General features: G+C 40.6%; 2 protein-coding genes across 2 annotated transcripts in view; one reads left to right on the top strand and one right to left on the bottom strand.

Moving 5' to 3' along the window:
• Window positions 1–818: 818 nt before the first annotated feature.
• Window positions 819–2,742, bottom strand: NDUFC1 (NADH:ubiquinone oxidoreductase subunit C1; the record flags this gene model as incomplete). The annotated part of the gene is made up of 3 exons (XM_082281805.1): window positions 2,584–2,742; window positions 1,762–1,865; window positions 819–902 (listed from the first exon to the last, which is right to left on the bottom strand). Exons 1-3 carry the CDS (start codon window positions 2,642–2,644, stop codon window positions 819–821), a joined length of 249 nt encoding a protein of 82 aa, XP_082137931.1. The 5' UTR covers window positions 2,645–2,742.
• A 121-nt stretch (window positions 2,743–2,863) lies between these two features.
• The window catches only part of NAA15 (N-alpha-acetyltransferase 15, NatA auxiliary subunit), a 36,583-nt gene continuing 18,902 nt past the window's right edge, over window positions 2,864–20,544 (top strand). The window contains exons 1-6 of the mRNA XM_082281804.1: window positions 2,864–3,280; window positions 15,619–15,703; window positions 16,625–16,729; window positions 17,360–17,517; window positions 19,899–20,033; window positions 20,205–20,358. Of these exons, the coding sequence (XP_082137930.1) occupies window positions 3,227–3,280; window positions 15,619–15,703; window positions 16,625–16,729; window positions 17,360–17,517; window positions 19,899–20,033; window positions 20,205–20,358 (691 nt within the window). The 5' untranslated portion in view covers window positions 2,864–3,226. The remainder of the gene's footprint in view (window positions 3,281–15,618; window positions 15,704–16,624; window positions 16,730–17,359; window positions 17,518–19,898; window positions 20,034–20,204; window positions 20,359–20,544) is intronic.

The raw sequence follows: 20,544 nt of genomic DNA on the forward strand, positions 1-20,544 counted from the left end.
CAAGTAATTAGATAACTTTTTACTTCTTCTGTGCTCATTTATTTGTAGGACAACTGGTCCTCATGTTACCTCTTTGTGAGTATGTCATCAGCCTATGAAAGAAGAGAAAAAATTCTTAGCAATAAAAAATTTAGATGTGATGAAAGTGGTTAGAAACATCTCATAACATCCTGCATTTTCATCTATAAAGGAATATTTATGGGGAAAAATAACCACAGCACAAGTTCTCTTAGTATAAGGAATTAATGGCATATTAATTGCTCTGAGGCCATAATCCCCAAAGACTTCTTAGGTGGCAGAAACACAAAATATGTTTTTATACCGAAAAGGACAACGACCACATACAGTTTGCCCTATAGTGCCCATCTACAGGCATTGACTTTACATCATCTTATGTGTAATATAGAAGTGAAACTGAGAAAAAACATACCCCACTGTTAACATGTTAAAATAAAAAAGATGAAAAGATACCTATCTTTAGTCACTCTTGTTTCCTTGCCACTGAGCCATTTATAAGGTATTCAATTTACAACCTTTATTTATTATAGACACTGTAAGAGATGTGTTATTTTCTAAGAGTTTGCATGTCCAAGATAGAAAGCTGCACACAAGTGAATATATGAAAATACAGATCAGCCACCTTACCATTTTAAAGCTGGGAATGAGTTAAAAGAAAAGCAAAAGCCAAGACACAAAGTATAGAGGAAAAAAGTATGAGAAGAATATAAGTCAGTTCAGTATTTTGACTCCTAAGAGATGTCAAAGATCTTCAGAATTTGTGTTCAGCTAAGTCAAAAGCATTTGGATGTGCACACTTACTATGAACATCCTGTACACTTATGTCCTCTCTCTTGTTTTCTTCTTTCATATTCCATTACATCTTCATTATGCTGCTTGATAAGCTATAAAATAGCAGTACATTATAAACAGCTATACAATTCACAGCTGGATCCAGCCAACAAAAAGAGTTCTACAGAATATAAAATACCTGTTATCAGAATGCAAAACAGTATGTAACTGGAGCCATCCAGAACACATATGTAAATTATCAACTGAAAAAGGTGTGGAAACAATGCCTCATAGGATAAACATTTTCTCCTGATGGGGGGGGGGGGGGGGGTGGCCTCCCACTGCCAATTATTTCACTACCCCCCCAAAAAAAGGAAAACCCCAAAGGGAATCCATCCAACTCTGAAAACACTGTCACCTTGGGGAGTGCTGCTTATCTTGCATGATTCTTCCTGAGAGCTACTACACCCTGCTTGCTTTAACAACTGAAGTCTGTGAGTTCTCTGAAACAGAGAGTATCTTACATGTGCACTTTGCTCAGGAAAAAGGGGTCTTAATCTATTGAAATCAGCTAAAACCACCTTAATCAGCTGAAAAATAAGAAGAGAACACATTGGTAGTCTGATAAATACATTTATCTGGGCACATCCCTAAGTCTTTTTTTTTTTGTTAAGATCCACAGGGAAAATAATGCCAAAGCATTAATCCAACAGGCTTGAAGAATTAACTCTGTTGTGGGTGCTTTACGTTTGCAACAGAGAGAAGCTGAAGAAGTTGTTCATTTTTTTAAATAAGGGCACAACATAAAGCTGGGAAAACATAAATAATGAACATAATCATGCCTAAATCTTTACACCTGTTACGACCACCCATTACCACAATAAACTCAGTAGGTTGTAGTCACTGCATTCATAGCACTATTATGATTTTTAGGAATAATTAAATTCAACAAAACCAAATGAAAACACTTACAAAAGCCCACAAGGCAGCACTGGTGCTAAACGCCAAGCCAACTCCCAGCCAGTTTGGTTGGGCACTATTCGCTTTTTTCACAACAAATGCAGAACGAGTAAAAGCTAAAAAGGCACAAGATTACAAATGCATTAACATTTCTCAGGTTTAGACTACCAAGTACTTATTGACATTCATGCAATCAGGGAAAAAAACCAAACCACAACACAAACCCCAAACCAATGCAATGATGATGTGGTCTCCGTAGCATTGTGATACATTGTGATAGCTGATCTGTTCGTAGCTAACACCGCAGCATGCGCTCCCTGATCTGCGAGAGAGGGGCCGGGGGGCTGCCAACAACTCAAAAGCAGTCCCTTTTGCCCCTTCCCCAACCACAGTAACTATCCCTTCCCGCATCTTCTGCTCTATAAAGGTGCCTCTCACTGTCCCCTGCCTAAAGCTCCCAGCCCCAGGCCTTCCCCACCTCCCATCCCCTGCCTAACCAAGAGCACTCAGGGCATAGCCTTCCTGGGAAAGGCCGGCACCATCACCGCAGCGAGACATGTTGAGCCCTCCCCCCTGCCAGGAAGCAACACCAACTTAAAACAGAAAAATAAAAGTTTAAAGGTAACTAATGGGCTTTGATTAAAAACAGTAAAAGGAGAGAAGCCGCCACCGCAGCTTGCTCTAATACCAGACGCAGACCGGCCCGCGGGGACGCCGCCGCCTGCACAGGCAGCAGAGCTCCCACAGCCCTGGGTCACTGGGCCGGGCCAGGCCGGGGCAGACCCCACTCGCCTGCCCCGAAGGGGCTCCCGCCCCGCCACCACCGCCGCTCACCGAGGCTGGGTGCTGCCGCCACCAGTCCCCAACACCTCACCCCCCTCAGGGCCGCCGCCATCTTGTCGACCGGACCCGGCTCCGCCCGTGGGGGTGGGACCGCCCCGCCCCGCCCCGTCCCGTCCGTGCCCCGGGCGGGCGAGCTCCGCCGCGCGAGGCCCGGCGAGCCCTGCGCAACACCATGGCCCCCCGCCCTTCCCCGCCCGCCACCAGCACCGAGCAGTGCCGCCACCCCGCCGAAATCACCCCAGGCCGGCCCCGACTGCGTAGCGGGGCTCACACAATTAGCGGGGCGGGGCCGGCGCGGGGCCGTGGCGCATGCGCGGGTTCACCGTGACCCGGCTGGGGAAGCTCCGCGGTGCCATTTTGGCGGCGGCTCCGCGGCCGCTCGGGACCACGTGAGCGCGCCCGAGGCTGGCGCGGGGAGCCCGGCGCGCGCGGCGGCCGGAGGGGCCGGGAGTGCCCGGGAAGGCCCTGGCCCGCGGCCGCAGCGGCGCGGGTGGCAGGCAGCGGGGGCGGCTGTACTTCAGCGGGAAGGCTCACGGCGGCGGCGGCCGAGTGGCGGGGACGGGACGTAGCCCGCCCGCCCACTCACTCTCCTCGTCGGAGCCCATCGGCGGCGCCGGAGCCGGCGGCGGGGAGGATGCCGTCTGTGAGCCTGCCGCCCAAGGAGAACGCGCTCTTCAAGCGCATCCTGGTGAGTGGCGGGGCGGGAGGCCCGGGCTCGGCCGCGGGGACCGGGTTGAGGAGGCCCAGGCTTGAACCCCGAGCCGGCGGGGAGCGGAGTCCCGGCGCCGCCGCCCCGAACGCGGCTCCTTACGGCTGGGGCAGGCCGGTCCCAGCGCCGCCTGTCACCCACGCCCCTCCCGCCTCGCTGGGGCAGCGCTGGGGGCCGCCGCGTCTCCCCGCTCGCCCACCAGGTCCCTGCGCTGGCCGCGGTGGAGCACCCCGGGCTCCGGGAAGTACCCTGCGGCCCTTTCATTCATTGCTCGCCGTTGCAGCCGCTGTCCTGCCGAACTACCCGCCCTGGATTCGCTTTATTTATTTTTTTTTTCTTTTATAACTCAGATTTTTGCTGTAGACGGTAATCATGTTTGTTGGTCGGTGGGAAGATGGCTTTCAGAGGAGGCAGTGGAGAAGGATGAAGGTTTTGAAGTCTTCCCGAAGTTTAACTTGCAGCCAACTCCTGTGGAACTTTCTCAGTCGATTTTTCTGGGTGGCACCTGGCATATGGATGAGAGAACATTCAGTGGAATTTAGGCAATAAGCCTGGTTTTTAGAATGAGGTTAAGATGGTCTACAGTCCAAATGCGCCCAGTTCAGCTACATCTTAAGGAACTTGTTTCAGGTTTATGCGGTGTTGCAGGAATATTGTATTTCTAAGGACTTGGGTTGAATTGGAAATGTCTCAAGTTTGTTAGTGAGCAACTTCAGTGGATTTGTTTAGAAGGTTCTGTATGTAGATCAAGCACTATACCTTTTTCTCTCAGAAGAAGTCGGTTTTGTCTAAAAATCTCATGTCGTCTTTCAAAGAGACTTAAGCTACTATTTTGAGTCCTTCCAGAGATCAGAAGTAGGATGAGTACTGTTGTCCTGTCGGAGCAACAGTGCTCTTAAGGTTCTGTAAACTTGTGCCACTTAAGTGGGAGGGATGTGTACAGTCTTCTGTAACCTCTTTTTCCAAAATATTTTATGAAAATGGAACACATAGAACTAGAAAGCCCTATGAACAGGCATGTGACCATGAGACATGCAGTTTCATTTAGGGTTAAAAAGTAAATATCATGAACTATGAATCTAATTTCTACTTTGAAAGATTCAGTCATGCTTTGGAGTTGGTATGAGTTGTGCTTTGTTAGGGTCTGGGAAAGATCTAGCCTTGATGCTCAGTGATCCATCCTCCTTTGCATTGAGGATGGTTTGTGTGATTACAGGGCAGATTGAATCAAGGAGCTTGTCTGTGTTTAAATCTGAGTGGGTTTGGTTGGTTTTTTGTTTGTTTTTTCTTAATTTTTCCCTTTGCTTGGATTTGTCTGAGTACTTGTGTGGAGGGCAGGAACAAACAAGGAATAAGAGTCTTTGGAGAAAGTGCTGGCTCAGCACCCTTGCATTCATAACTTGATTCAGATTAGAAAAGGTGTGCCCCAGTGCAAGCAGATTTCTGTACACTTTTTTTAAAACTGAAAATCTTTAATAACAATTGAGGAGTTTGATGTATTGGATAGACTAAAAGTTGTGTCATTGTGATCTTTTCCTGTGTCTCACAGGGATGACAGATGTGTAGTCTGGTATTTAAGACTGCCCTGTGCTGAAGTATCTTTATAACATGTGGTGAATAGAAAAGGCTCGAAGCTGGTTTTCCTCATACTGAAAATTTTGCTAATGAACTACTTGTCTGCCTTGTTATGGATAATGACCCTAGTTTGTGAAGTTTTGGTTACATGTTTGACTTGAATTAGTGAGACATCTTTTAGGAAGTCCTAAGTGCGGGCCCTAAGAAAAATTACTTCTCTTCTCCTGTGCCTTCACTCCACCTCTCTCTTCCTGCAGCCTCTCCTCACTCTACACCATCTTTTCTGGAGACTGTAGCACTTCATCCTCTGCCACCTCTTGTAGTGTTCTGTGGGAGGCTGAACAGCAGCAGGAGGAGCTGAGGTCTGTCTGTGCAGCTCTGAGCCCCTGGCCAGGAATGAGGTGGTCCTGGGTGGACCCATGCTGCCTCCTTGGCCCAGCCAGGCCATGTGTCCTGTTAAGCATGCCTGGATGATATTTTTTTCAACAGATGCTTTGGGAACTGACCCAAGTGTTATTGAAAGGATGCAATACCCTACAGATATGTAATTACTGGTACACAGGCTGTTAACAGATGTATAAACCCATTCCCATGCTTATTTTCATGGAGATAATAAACACAGGAGCTAAGTAGATAACTATTTTTGCAAGTAAAGCATAAAGTTGGGGTTTTTTCAATCTGTTTTGTGTGTGTTTTCAATTCCTGAGGCTTAATTTCTTTTTTCTTTTTTTTAAGATGTATACCTGTAACACACATGTTACCAACCTGCCCAGCTTTGCTTAGCAAAGGGCAATAAGTAGCTTTCAGATTTTGGTTTTTTTGTTTGTTTAGTAATAAACATCCTGCATGATCAGTACATTTCTCATGTATGGGTTTGCTCACAATCCAGCATTTCCACTAGCCTGAGAAATTCTGAGTTCAGAACTGTGTACACTTTGCCCTTGCATGTTCCAACACATTGTAACTAGACTAACCTCTTTTAGTCACTTTACAGGTACGTGGAGGTTCTGATAGAAACATTTTTCCATTTGAAAGGCATTTTACAATTCAAGAGTTCCTGCAGGACAGTGGAAAAGAGATCTGCATGGTTAGCTTGAATCAAAAAACCACCCACAGGATTAGCAATCACCGTTCTCCTTAAACTTGCACTTCCATTTAAAGAAAGTATCTAGCTTATATAGTTTTTATAGTTTTAACTATTTGCTGTTAGGTCTACAAGTAGATGTTCTACTGCTCAGAGATTCTGAGGAATTTAGAGCAAAAGTGGATCTCAACATTTGAACATTTAAAATAATTGAGTCCATATGATACTTTTGAACACACATAATGTGTTCAAAAGTATCATACAGTCCAGAAATTACTGGAGAATAATTCAGGTGGTGACAGGGGAAAGGGCAGAATAGTAAACACAACACAGTAATGGGGAAGTTGGCATTTTGGTACACAGAAGGCTGGATGCACTATGAAGTAATGGAAAAAGTAGTTTACTCCATTTCCTCCCCCCTTACTGTTCAAGTATAGAACTAGTAGTTGTAGAAAGTAAGATTGACAAATTTTTAATTTATTTTTAATCTTATTTAATTAAATTTTATTTAATTGTTTAAAATTAAATATAACTGATGAACATTCCTTGAATATTCCTGGCATTTTGCCAAATTAGTTGTCTGCTGTATCCAGGCAGGTTCAGTTCATCAATGATGTTCATTTTATTTCATGAATCCCAAAGATAATCTTCAATTAACTTTTCTTTGGATGTAGAAGTTAAATATATTGAAGAAGTATTGAAGAAAAATTAAATACAAAGCTGTTAGAGGTGACATATATTTTGTGGAAGAGTTTTTCACTCCCTTGAAACATCAGAGGATGCAGTTCTTGGAGTCATCATGTTCTGGCAGACTAAGGTAGTGCAAGTATTTCTCACCATGGGTAGTCAGCTTAGCCTTTAATTAGCAAACAGAAAAAAAGTCCAAGTATTTAAGAAGTGAAGCATCGTTGTATTTTATGTTGGAAATAAGCAATGCAGGTGTGTAAGTGTGTTTAGGCTTTGTTTAAACAGTTTCACTGACTCACAACTGTATTAGGTGCTGTAGAAGTAGTGTACTGAGGAAGAAGATGCCTTGTGGTCTGAGCTGGTGTATATTACATTGTGTGAAGGTTAGAATTTCCGTGTTCAGGACTGGGGGTTAGCCATGGCCATTATCACATATGGAGGCTATTCGTCTTTCATCTTCTATCAGTTTCCTTAGGTGCTGTGCAGGCTTGACTGGGCATAGCTAGAACCTATGTGCTCCACTGGGGCATTCCAGTAACCGGGGTGTCTGCAGCAGGACAGGGCCATTGGAATTTCACCTTCATGTGGTCGTTTTTACCTTAACATTGCAGTGCTTGAGGGCATTGTCATTGAGCTGGTGGTCTTCCTTTCCATGCTGGTTTTGACCAGTGTTCTAGTAAGTGATATAGGAACTTCCTGGTGATAAAAAGCCTGTTGAACAACCTCTCTTAAATGCCTCTGCTGTAAATATGCCAAGTCCCTCCTGCTGGGCCATCTTCCTGTTGCTTCATTCCAGAATCTGCTCTCTGTCCCTCCACTTTGAAACTAGACAGACCAGTGCTTCTCCTTTACTAATACTTCCATCAGCATGAATCCTTTAAAAATAATGTTCTCTCCATAGAAATTCAGGTGCTGACTTTTAAGATTGCTGAGGTGACAGACTTGGAAATCTCTTAAGTCATCATAATTCAAGATTAAAGACTTGATTTCCAGGATTTCACTTTTATCAGTAACCAAATAAATTAGCACAATTTGTTTGCCATCCAGTGATTGCATTTGCATGGCTGTACAGTAATCAAGTCTGCACACCACTGGAATTTTACCATGTACTGTCTCTCAGCTGAAATACGGAATTGCTAGCAAGGCTTTTCCAATAGCTTGTCTGTTGAGATGTCAATCACTTTTCTTTGCCGAGAGGAATACCCTGCTTGGTCAGTAGTAGTAGTAGAAAGAGAAATTGTATCTTGGCAGAAATACTGGAATGGAAGTACAGGATAGATCTGCTGCTTTAAGTAGAATCACTGATAATTGTCTTTCAGAACTGTTTCTCAAACCTGCTAAAAAAATTAATTAGTGTTTGAGACTTTAGGATGCCACTGAGGATTCTCTTGAGCAATACAGCTGTTACTAAAGCCTGTTCACCAAATTAGGCCATTTTTTGTCACCAGGGCTGTCAGAAATTGTAGAAACATGATTGACTGCTGTAAATTTTTGAGGAGCAGCATAATTTTACCTGTTTCACTGGTGAAAATAAAAGACTAATTAACAGAAACATCCTCACAGTTGTAAGATTATAGCCAGTCTTACATTGTTATGGCTATAGATACTCTTAACTAAACCCAATGTGGTTTTAATTGGGGCAGGGGAGTTAATTCCATTTATATGGTACTACCCTTTATTTTGGTTAGCATCTGATGAAGCTGTATTTATTTCTGTTTTTGAAGGGTTTTCTTAATAAGATTTTCATGATTGCACTTTTTCTGGATGTCTCAGGTTTAAATCTCGTCTGCAGCAGCACTGTGTCAATGCAACAGGATTTGGCATAAGGAATTGTGTGTTTTCTGATTTTGCTGATAGGGAATTTAGAGAAAATTAGCAATTATTCATTGCCACCCTTAAAAGTGAGGTCAGTGAGACTTGTTACAGGGATTTCTGTTTGCTTATGTGATACCACAGAATCAGTGAACCTTGTAATATAATAGACCCATTTAACTGCCTCTCAACACTCAGTGCTACCAGACCTCATCTTGCATACCTCAGTGCTAAGGGTGAGGAGTACTCTAGGTGTAATACAAGGGTAGAAAATGTCAATAGCCTCTCCATGTACCTTGATTATTTTGCGAGTTACATGGACGCTTCAGGTCTAAGTCCAGAACAACCAATATGCTAGATCTTGGAATTTGAATTGATACACTTAGTTGATGATCTTTAAAAACCAAACATATCCTGTGCACATGGGATCTTTTGTGAGGTACAGTCAGTTTCTTAATGAGTTCAGGGGTGAAGCCTGAATGTAGGGGTTCCAGGGTCATGGATGGAAGTCAGCGTATTTTAGTAGACAGGGCCAAATTCATGATAATTCTGCCCAAGAAGAGACTAAAGTAAGGAAGTACAGGCCAACAGAACTGATGTTGAATAATGGGTGTTTTTCAGCAAGTCTGTCTTCAGTAAGAGGATTTCTAGTATTCTAAAAGAGCTGTAGTTAACTATTTGTCAGCCCCTGTTTCCAGCTGAATTTTGTTAAATACGGGAATGAGACCAGTTCAAAAGCATTGACATAGCATAGAATTTTTTCTGCCTTAGTATTAAATGAAAAGGTACACATATTTCTTACATTCTTCCTAACTAATTTGAATTGGAACTTGTTCTGTTCCTCTGGTTGTATTCTACCAAGCACTGCTAGTTATGAAGGTATCAGTGGCTTCCAAAAGGTAAGGTGTGATGTGCAGAGGAGGATTTCTTAATCTGTTGAACCAGGCAGTTGCTGAAGCTGTTTGTTACACACAACAGTTCAACTAATTAACACTTCAGAGCAGTGCAAGAGGATAGCTGGTTTCAGTTTGACAGCAGAAAATTATGCAAGTTTGCTCCAGAGTTTTTCAGTATTAACATAGCTGTAAGATTTGTGTGGTTTCTTCAGTCCTTGGGTTTATACATCTTGTGTTTGTAATGAAATTGAATCGGTGTGGTGGAATATCTTTTGCCTGGAGCTACTGAGCTGTTTGATATGGTTAGTGCTCAAAAGACCCACTAATTCATGGCAAGTAGTAGCTCCTAATGCTTTCAGAATCTTCTTTACTACATTTAGCTTGAATTAGCGCATGTTAGTGACTTGACCTGATCTTGTCTACCTGTAGAGAGAGGAAGTGTGCTGGAAAACAGCCTTGAGCTGCACAGCACCTGAATTTACTATCTTGTAAGTGCTGCATCTGAACCGTGCCAGAAGAAATAGATGGCGTCAGAGTGGCAGACGTGCATATCCTGTGCTGTAAGTGCACACCTTAGGTAATGCAAAGACCAAGGATTCCAATGCTTCCCACTGCCATAGGTCTCACAGCATCATAGTTGCCAGCATTGCCGTCAGATGCCCCAAGTCTACATCCATGACTGCCACTGGGGGAAACTGTGGGGTTCCCTAAGAGCACACTGCTGTAGTTGAAAGGGTTTGTTGTAGAATTGTAGAATAATTTGGGTTGGAAGGAACCTTTAAAGGTCATCTAGTCTAACTCCTTGTCCACCATGGATCTGCTCAAGCTTCAGAACCTTAGGGAAGAGGATTAGCAGAGTGTCAAATCTGTGAATTGTTTTGGCTGAGCAGTCCATTCTCCATTGTACTTCCTCCTGGGGACTTGCAGATGCAAGTAATACATTTACCTGTGCCCATGTGTAGATCAGCTGTCCTGGTAACTCTTGTATATGATAGGGTATAGTCTGCAATATATTTCCTCTGATGATGACACTGGCTATGTCACTTGCTGAGGGAGAGGGGCTGAATACAGTGAACTACCAATGAGAAGTTCAATTTGCAGCTCTGCTGTCTTTTGGGGTTTAATTCCAATTTTGGCACTCATTTGGTGAAGAAAATTATATTCTTCAGCTAGTCTGTCACAGCATTGACTAAGTTAGGATGCTTGCTTTTACAGCATTACCATGGGTGAGAAGTGATTTCCTGTGGGGTTTTTGGTGGGGCTTTTGGTTTGGTTGGTTTGGGTTGGTTGTTTTTAAGTATTAGGGCATTAGGTAGTTTGCATTCATTTTACTTCAGTTAATTTGCAGATGTGGGGTGTTAGGTTGTAGTAAAAAGTGTGACCTGGTAAAACACAGAGTCTTAGAAGAGAAAACAGTTAAAAGTACTTCATACTGTTTTTTGTAAAATTCTCTCTTTAATAGAAATTGCACACTGTTTTTGGTTCCTGTTCAAAGGGCATAACAATTGTGTGATCCCACCCACCTGGGTCTGCTGTATCAATTTTATTCTCAAACTGCTCTTTCTTATAATCAGTTGTGCTGATTCAAGTAAGAATAAAAAGAAAGCAGTCAATAATGCCCCAGTGCTCCCACTTGTGAGCTTGAGGAGTTGATGGTATCTTCTTTGCTTTGGTAATTGCTCTTGAGGAAAAACATCTAGTCTTGCATGCTTTCAGGTGGGAAGATAAAAGGCAGTTTCTCCTTTAGGTTGGTCTCCTGTGACTGTCTTCATCTTGCTCATTAAACACTTTTGGGTCTGCTTCTCACCTGTTTTAATCAGCTGCAAAATCCAGGCTGGATAGACTCCTATGAGACTTTCTGTTTTGTTTTACTTCTGCAAATTAGTTTTAAAACACTCTTCAATCAGCTAGGTTGTACCTATGTATTTTCTCAAGTGTCCCTGTTTGAAAGGGAGTTTTCTACTTTGTGTTGTGATCGAGGTGATTCTTCTTGTAGTTTGGGTTGCACTTGGTGGCAGTGTGGATTCACTGAAGCTTCTGGTCAGGCTCATGGTAAGTCCTGGTGTTATGCTGAGCTAGGACTGTTGAGCTGATGTTAACTATTGATGTTACTGAATATACAAGACACTTCAGTCTGCCATGTAGTTATTATAAAATGTCTTAAAAATAGCACATTTAAGTCTGTATGACTGTTAAATTATTTACTGTAGTTATTAAATGCTTGCAGGATGTGAAGACTGCTTTGTGATAAAAGAGGATTTGCACTCCTGGGTGTGAATATATGCAAAATATTTCATGTATCAATGGCAGAGTCCAGGCTTCTGTGTGCTGTGTATTTGATGCTGAGGGATATACTTGCATGTCAAAATGCTGTACTTGACTGTTATCCTTTAGTGTTAGTTGGAAACACATGTATTTGACCATTAAAATGTCTAGCTTGAGAGGGAAGAATTACTTGAGGGGTAAAATATGCTGCCTGCTTATAGGTAACAAACAGTTAGAGAGCCTACTTGTATACATTTCAAAAATATAAAATCTCTAAAATGCACTTATGACAATGTATTTGTTCATACAGTATATAAAGAAAATAGTGCTGAATTAAGTTTGGATAAAAGTCATCTCTGCTGTTGTAAGCAGCTCTTAGTGCTACTGTAATCAGTAGCATGGCCCTTGTATAACAACCTTGTAGTTACCTTGTTCAAGAATCCATGTCACTGCTCACTACCTGTAGGTTTGGCAGCAAGATTTAGAGAGTAGATGGGAGAAGATTCAAAACTGGAAAGCTGGGGCAGGGGGGGAACAAACTCCATGTAGCTGTGAGCTATGGCGAGACGTAGGTAAGTTAGAAATAGTGGGAGTCTTTTCACCTTTCTTCATGGCAGCCACCAAAGAAGAAATGTGGAGGAATTTACTCGCATTTGGCACAATGAGCCACGTGCATGTGTAGGACATCTGCTGGCCAGAGACTGAGTCTGCACAAATGCCTTAATACAATTCAGAGAGCACCAGAATACAAGCCCTCCTTCCACCTCAGAGTTGGGATTTTGGAAAATATGGGGCATCTCTGTTCCTTAAAATTTCAATGTAAGTCTGTCTAGTAATTGCCATGCATTCCAATCCACTTGGTGGGGGAAATGATGCAAATGCAAACTGTCACCTCCTATGGTCTTGCATGATTTTGAAGGAGTCATACTTCGCCTGTCTCATCTTACTGATTCTTTGTAGAATTGTATTGAAGCAGATGTTATTTCCTTCCTATAAATACAGAAAATTAGTTAAAAGTTATGAAAAGAATCTCTGTGTGTTTGGAATAGGTTGTCATTCTGGCCACAGCATGCAGAGAAAAGCTTGTTAGATGTCTTAAAAGATCTGGTAACTTACTAAATTAAAAACTTCGAAGGGCAGGAAATGTGTATAGATTCAGTACTGCTGTAGAGTCAGATTCTGTTCTTCTGGAGCGTTAGCCTTAACCTTACTCTTTTAAAGTTTAGCTGTTGTTTTCTCATCGCATGATGTCACAAGTTGTAGCTGCAATACTTGTCTGTCAAGCATCACAAGCATGCTCTCACTGCTGGCTTTGAAGTTTATATGTGCAGGAGTTTAGCTTAGTGCAGGCAACTCTGCTCTTCTAGCCATCTCTGGAACAGAGAAATCTGTTACTTCTGCAGAACAGCTGTCTGAAAGTAAGGGTCAGAGCTCTGGTCATGACTGCGACAAGCTAATTATCTGGGAGGAAACAAACTACCCAGATGAATAAAATTCCTGTTTCCAGAAAGCCTGTATCTTTATGTCCCAAGAATACTTGACATGACACCATACCTGCTTCTGTGATTTTTTTTTTTTTTTTAATTTAAAATGCTGGTTCTTTTTTCTTCTCTTACTCAGAAACTACTTACTTGCTTAAGGATCTTCTTTCCCAGGCTCTGTATATATTTTCTGTCTCCTTTTTATGAAAAGATTTTTGTTTGAATTGTCTGTTCCTTGAAACTACTGGTTCACCGAGGTTCGAACTAGCCATGGTTGCATAGGCTTCATTCCTGGCTTCCTTCTGTCTTACTCACACGTTAATTTAAGCTTGTTAGCCCATAATCTCTCTGGAGAATGAGTTAAGTATGTGCACAGCTTCAGGCAGGGGAATCTCAGTGGTGCTGTTGGGCCCACTATGAGGAAATAGTCTCTTCTTTTCTGAAGAACTAAATGTGACCTCAGTTTCATTTGTTCCTTTCCTTCCACTGTCAAAACATACAGCGTGTATGTAGAACACATACATGAATAAGAAAAACTCATAAAATAACACAATTTGAAATGTTTGCATTAACAGAATGAAATAAGCTTGGAAGTATTAACTTGAAAACTTGGAGAAATTGTATATGGGAAATCATTTCAACTTGTCTTGATCTAGAAATAACGTGTAAAAGGAGACCTTTGATGCTTCACTGGGGAATATACACAGCTGTGTCTATATACACAGCTGTATTCTGGAGATAAAAGTATATCCAGATTGTTTCCTGATAATTTGTTGGCTCTATTTGAGTATTTCTGGGTTATGAGAACCTTTCTGTAGATGTAAGCGGATATAAACTTGTAAATCTTTGCTCTGTGAAGCCTAAAGGAAGGAATTTGTTACAATATTCGGTGAGTTTGCTCTGTTTCAAACTACCTTGCATAGTAAGTTCTGTATTACCCTAGAAAATTTTATGTGCAAATATTTCCTGTCTCTAGCATATATCCCATCTTGGGTGACCTTGCTTAAACTTCAAGATGAAAGCCTGGTTGTTAGAGTACGTTAAATGGAACCATTTAGTGATAAGATTTCACATTCATAGCCACCATCTTAGCTGCTGTACTCAAAGCCAGACTGCAAAACCCGAAAGTGCCTCTTCTGCTTGTGACAGTGCCTTAACTACACTGCAGACATGTTCTTCAGTTCCTGTGGCTGTACCACTTTTGTGACAGGTTCTGCTGCTTGCACAACTACCTGGGTGGGGGCAAATGGCAGCTTTACTTTTCAGGGAGGAGGCCTGGCTGGTAACCATTATGACTGATGGTTTCAATTTAAAAAAAAAAAAAAGAAAAAGCCTGTCAGCTCTGACTAGTGGCTGGTTGTAGTGACTCAGCCAGCTACTTGAAAGCTGATAATGACTGGAGGGTCTACGTAATACCCAGTCCAGTTTAATAGAAAAAAAAAATAGCTGCCTGTACAGATTTCCTCTTACCTAACCCTTAAAAACATTCTCTTACTATGTGCTTGCAGTGCTGACATTTCCTGTCCTTGGTGACAGAGGGGGTTGTCTTTTGGAAGTGTTCAAAGTCAGGGTTGGATGTGACTTTGAATAACATGGAGTAGTGAAAGGTGTTTCTACCCATGGGGGTGGGTGGAACTAGATGGTCTTTGAAGGTCTGTTCAAGTTGAAACCATTCTAATTCTTTTGTTGATATGTTCCTCTTTGAGTACATCTTGGCTTGTTCTCTCTGAGCATCTTCCTTCTCTCTCCTTTTGCATGCAAGCAATTCCCTTTCTCCTAAGGGTGGTGACAGTGTAAGGGGAGCAAAATAGGTGGTTTGTGATGCATCTTGGTCTGCAGTCATATTATTTCAGCTGTATGACTTCAGTACTAGAAAATAATACATGCACTTATTGTTTTACCATTTTTTTACACCTTTGAAGTTTATTGTTGGTGTTTCCAAGAGTTGGACCAAGAAAACTGTAGAGGAATGTTTAAATTTCCAGTATGGCAAGATAATGTTACTGTATACTAGTTTTGAAGGTTTGGATATATGAGATATATGTGGTAATCAAATTGATCATAAGAGGTTGCTTTCAGAGGTAGTGTAAGCCATGTTGCAATGATATAAATGTCTTTCCAGCTTGTATGGTTGTTGGAGGTTGTCTTGTGGGCTTACTGTACAGGATAATTGGCCAAATGGGTTCAGTGTTTACCATGTTATAACATAAGGTTTGCTTTTGTGTTAAGGGAGAGTTGAATCTCTTTAGGCACTTAAGCATCCTGTGGTGTCTTACCTGAGAATCTGCTGTATGATAATATGTCTGTAGTTACACTTTTAGACTTGTGGTGTTGCTAACATTTTTTTTTTTTCTGGCAATGTAAAAATTTTTTAAACACAGGAAGCTCAATAAACAGGGTTCATTAAAATATTAGTACGTTTTCTAAAATCCGTAGCTGCACTGATGCTTAATTTCAAGTGTGCATAAATACTTTCACTCTAAATTTTTTGAATAAACTTATTTTGTTCTTCAACAGAGGTGTTATGAACATAAGCAGTATAGAAATGGGTTGAAGTTCTGTAAACAGATCCTTTCCAATCCCAAATTTGCAGAACATGGAGGTAAGTTTTCAAATGGCATGTGGTCTCTTTTTCCCTGTACTTTACAGTAGAGTAATTATATGTTTTATACCACTTCACTGCTAACTTTTTGCCCATAAAGCAGTAAGAGCATCCAGAAACCTCTGTATTAGGCACTTACTGTTGATAAGATTGGTCATTTTAAAGACTGATCTTACCAGTAGTCATAGCTTCCCATTCTTTATCCTTCAAGTCTAAGATTCATGGTGCAAGTTTCCTAATACAACAATATATTTACATATATACATATGTAAATACATATTATTTCCTAATATAATACACTATTATTTCCTAATAATTTCCTGTGCATTAGTTAAATCGCTTTTCCTGGGAAATTGAGATTCCCTCACATAAAAGTGAAAAACAAAAGGAAGAGGCTGAATATTGTTCAGTACTCTGACAGCTCTGTGGCCTGCTACTTTTCTGAAGAAACAGTCTTATTTTAAAAGAAGAAAAAGGTGTTTGTTCCTTTGCTGTATTTTTAGTCAGCTCTTAATACTGAGTTGAAAGTCTCTTTGCACTGTTCAGAAATGCTTTGTGGGTTTTTTGCAACTAATTTGATATGGGTGGATGTGTGGAAATACCAGAGTTGTGAATAGATAATTGAGTAGTTAAAAAGAAAAATCTCAATGTTTGTAGAGCAGACAGATTTTACTGCCCTTTAAGATAAAACATTAGTTCATATTTTGATGGAAGTAATATAAAAGGTTTATTGTTGTGTATGATATACTTAAGTGAATAATCTGACAGTAGAGCTTTCCATGTGAGAAAAGAATGTGAAATCTTGAGAGTGATAACTGAATCTAAATTTGCATTTATTCTATGTTTAGGGTTGCTATATGGAGCTTAAAACCCATGAAAATGAAAAACTGATACTTAGTCTTTTTTTTTTTTCTTTTTTAGAAACCTTGGCAATGAAAGGACTAACATTGAACTGTCTAGGGAAGAAAGAGGAAGCTTATGAACTTGTGCGCAGAGGCCTAAGGAATGACTTGAAGAGTCATGTCTGTATCCTTTTTGAAATAGGGCTTTTGCTGGTGAATAGAAAAGATTGATTTCTGCAACTACTTGATTTATAGAGTAGCAATAAAAGCCCGTTTAAACTTCAAACTGGAAGTTCAAAATTTTTCAATTTCCAATAAATATTTTGTCTTAAGCTATCCAAAGGGCAGATGTTTTGCAGTCCTTGCAGTCACAGTTAGCTCACGTATTATTCTGGCATGCATTGTGTATTTTTTAATCATTAATCTGCAACTGTAAACTCATGGTGGGCATTTAAACATCATTTGCTTTGGAAGCGTGAGTTGTTGCCATTACATTGTTGAAAAATTGTCGTATACTCAGAATGGAGGGACTATGAGCACTTCAGTTGCCTAAAAATGTTTTCAAGTAAGCCTAATAAGGTTTTTAGATACCCTGTTGCTTTATTTCCTCCCCCAGTATGTGAAAAGTAAAGTTTAAAGCATATTATATAGACTGTATACATATAACTGTCAAAGTTCTGACGAAAAGAACTGTAGTGTTCCTGCCCATTTTTAAAACAGCTTGAGAGCTTGTTGGCAGCTATTCTATCACTGCCGTGTCGGAGCTCATTTGTCCCTGCTCGGATTCAGTGGAAGCCTTAACAGAGTTTTCCAGGTTGGCATGTCTATGGCCTTCTTCAGAGGTCAGACAAGAAGTATGATGAAGCTATCAAATGCTATAGAAATGCACTGAAATGGGACAAAGACAATCTTCAAATCTTGAGAGACCTTTCTCTGCTACAGATTCAAATGAGGGATCTTGAAGGTTACAGGGTAAGTATGCATACTGCATTTAATCATCTTCTAGGGAGCTGCAGCAAAGGTGGCAGATTGATTAATGACACTTTAAAAAAAATAGTTAGGTCCACAGGGTTAAAACTATATGCCACTCAATACTTTATGAAAGTGAAAGCAGATATGCTACTGAGCAATTTCTATAAAATACAGATTTAATGTCAAATTTTCAGCTTAGTGCAGAATTGCTTGCCTTAATTTTTTTTTTTCTTGATGCTGTATAATCCATCTGTAGGCTTTCTCCAGTTTTGTTCTTTTCTTGAAAGGATTCCCATAGGTAAGAGGCAATGCGTAGGAACCCAGAGTGCCGAGAATATTTCTCTGCTTGTTTTTAAGGGTTTTTACCCCCCTGGACAACACTGGAAACCTTGGAAAGAATTACCAACAGTCAGACAACAACTAGAAAACACAGTGGTGTGAATTAGGTGATAGACTACTATGTAAGATTGTCACAGGGTGAAAATTTAGAGGTTTTAGGCTTCTCTTTATAGTAAATAGATAAGGGTAAAAAATATCAAAATGGAGGATTGTTGTTGTTCTCTAGACCTCCTTCTCCTTCTTCTACCACTCCATATTCTGCAGTAAAAGTAGTTTGGATTGATTGGATAGAAAATTCCGCAGTTCCTAGTCGTGTTACTGAATAATTAGAAAAGAAAGTAAAATTAATGTACGTTTTTAGCAACTATTGGTTAAAATATCTTTAAAAGGCTGTGTAAATCTTGATAATTGCTCTCTCTCGCTCTCACTCCTACTTTTCCTCCTTCCATGCTGTACCTGGGTCACGCTAGTGGCTCAGTTCCTCTGATAAGACTTAATAAACAACTACCTAGAAGCATTGAAACTACAGAAGACGTCTCGCTTTATCTTTTAAACTCCTTGCAAGGACTTTCAGCAAATTCTCTCCCATCAGGAGAGACTTGATTTATGGCACAGTAAAGTGTCAGCAATGTGTTCAGAACATGACTTTTATTCAGGCAAAGGAGTTTATATTTTTTAGTAGCTTTGCGCTCTATATCCCTTCACCTTTACATCAGTGGCCTCCAGTTTTCTCTTGGCAGTGGGCAATAACAAGCAGTGTGCTGCATGAAACATCATATTTTGGTTCCTGGCCAACTTGGGCATTAGTGAGTGACAGCTCCATTTTTTTTGGTCAAGTTTTCATCTTTTTAGGTTTCCTTTGCACCTCTAAAGTCGTGTTGTTTATAACACATTAGTTGGTCTCTTCATGTATTATTTCCTTTTCAAATTAGGGTAATGTTAGTATACCCAAGAGCAAGTTCTGTGTATCAAGCTGTGTGGAACCATCAGCTAGCACAAGTCCTCAGAGAACTTATTCCTGAGTCAGGACAATTCTTAAGCACTGATTTTTTTTGTATTAGTAGTCTAGAAATTTGGTTCCACTCTTGCTGAGGCAAGGTAGCTAAAACTCAGTGTAGGTGCTAAAATGTGTTTGCAAATGTCTGTTCTCTTTGCCTCTGGATAAATGTGAATACAAATTTTGTAATCTCTACACATAGAAGTAACACATGGTTACAGAATGCATTAAGGATTAAATGTTAGGATGCTTAGAAGTCAGTAATTCATGGCTAATCATATGCTGACTTCTGAAGAATGTGAATTTACTCTCAAAACTGAGAATAAGGTTATGTTTTAATTGGGTTTTTCTTCTTTGCTTTAAATTCCAACCTCTCCTACTTCAAAATATTTTGAGTGCTCATCATTCTGTTAAAACAACTGTAACTAGTTTTAGTTCTTTGTTAATCCCTGCTTCTGACTGTTTCAATAGAAAGTATCTTTTTCCCTTTATTTTAAGTTACTTGAAAATGCCTTTCAGGAGTCTGTAACAAAACAAGTAATAGCATTTTCCTCAGATTAAAACTGCATGATACCAAGCAAATCTGTTGCATTTTCCAGCTGTAATTATCCTCTTGCCAAAGAATAGGCATGTGTTTGCGTGACTTGTGTTGCCTAAGAACAGTTCTAATGATTTAAATACATGTGTACTTTCAAGGTTTATTTGAAAGACTAGTAAGCGTTCCTGCAACTCAAACCAAGTATTCTTAATTATGTTCTGTTCATAAGTGGTAAGACAGGAAAAGCATGTGTGTCATACATTAACAAAATTAGTCTGACTCATCAGGATTTGGTTGGATGTGTTATTTTGTGGAGGCTTATTTTTTTATTCAGTGAACACCATTATAGTTCAAAGTTTATTCTTTCTCTGGTTAATAAAATGCATATAGCAAACTATTTCGCAGTGACTTCCTTAAATACTAGAATATTGAAGACAGAATATTGCCTAATGGATTCTACAGAGTATCAGAGTAAAGTCAGGAAAATTAGCAGCTACTTTTTTGCAGGAAACAAGGTACCAGTTGCTTCAGCTTCGACCTGCACAGCGAGCATCATGGATTGGTTATGCCATTGCTTACCATCTGCTGGAAGACTATGAAATGGCAGCAAAAATTTTAGAGGAATTTAGGAAGACGCAGCAGGTAGGAGGAGAATGTGAAATTCCTATATGGAGTGTTGCTTAAGCCAAAAATAAAACATTCCTCTCATCATGAGAAAACTTTATGCAGTTTCTTCAGTCAAATGAATTTGATCCCTTCTAATTTTAGAATTAGAAGACTGAGCTATGTCCTGTGTTTGGCTTTCCTATGTAGACATCACCTGACAAGGTGGACTACGAGTACAGTGAACTGCTGCTCTATCAAAATCAAGTCCTCCGGGAAGCAGGGCTGTATAAAGAAGCCTTGGAACATCTTTGTACTTACGAAAAACAGATCTGTGATAAACTGGCTGTTGAAGAAACTAAAGGTAATCGCTTTCTGAAGATACATTTAAACACATAGCATACAATGGGATGTCCATACTGTCAGCTTTTCCCATCTTTTGGAACTTTGATTTGTTTTTAGGTTAATTTATTTAATTTTGCTGTTGTAAAGGACTGCTTGTCTTGGAGCTTATTCAGTCTCTGCCATGTTCTTCTCTCAGATTGGTAAT

Source organism: Coloeus monedula (genome assembly GCF_965178545.1).
Source record: "Coloeus monedula genome assembly, chromosome: 5".
Classification (NCBI taxonomy): domain Eukaryota; kingdom Metazoa; phylum Chordata; class Aves; order Passeriformes; family Corvidae; genus Coloeus; species Coloeus monedula.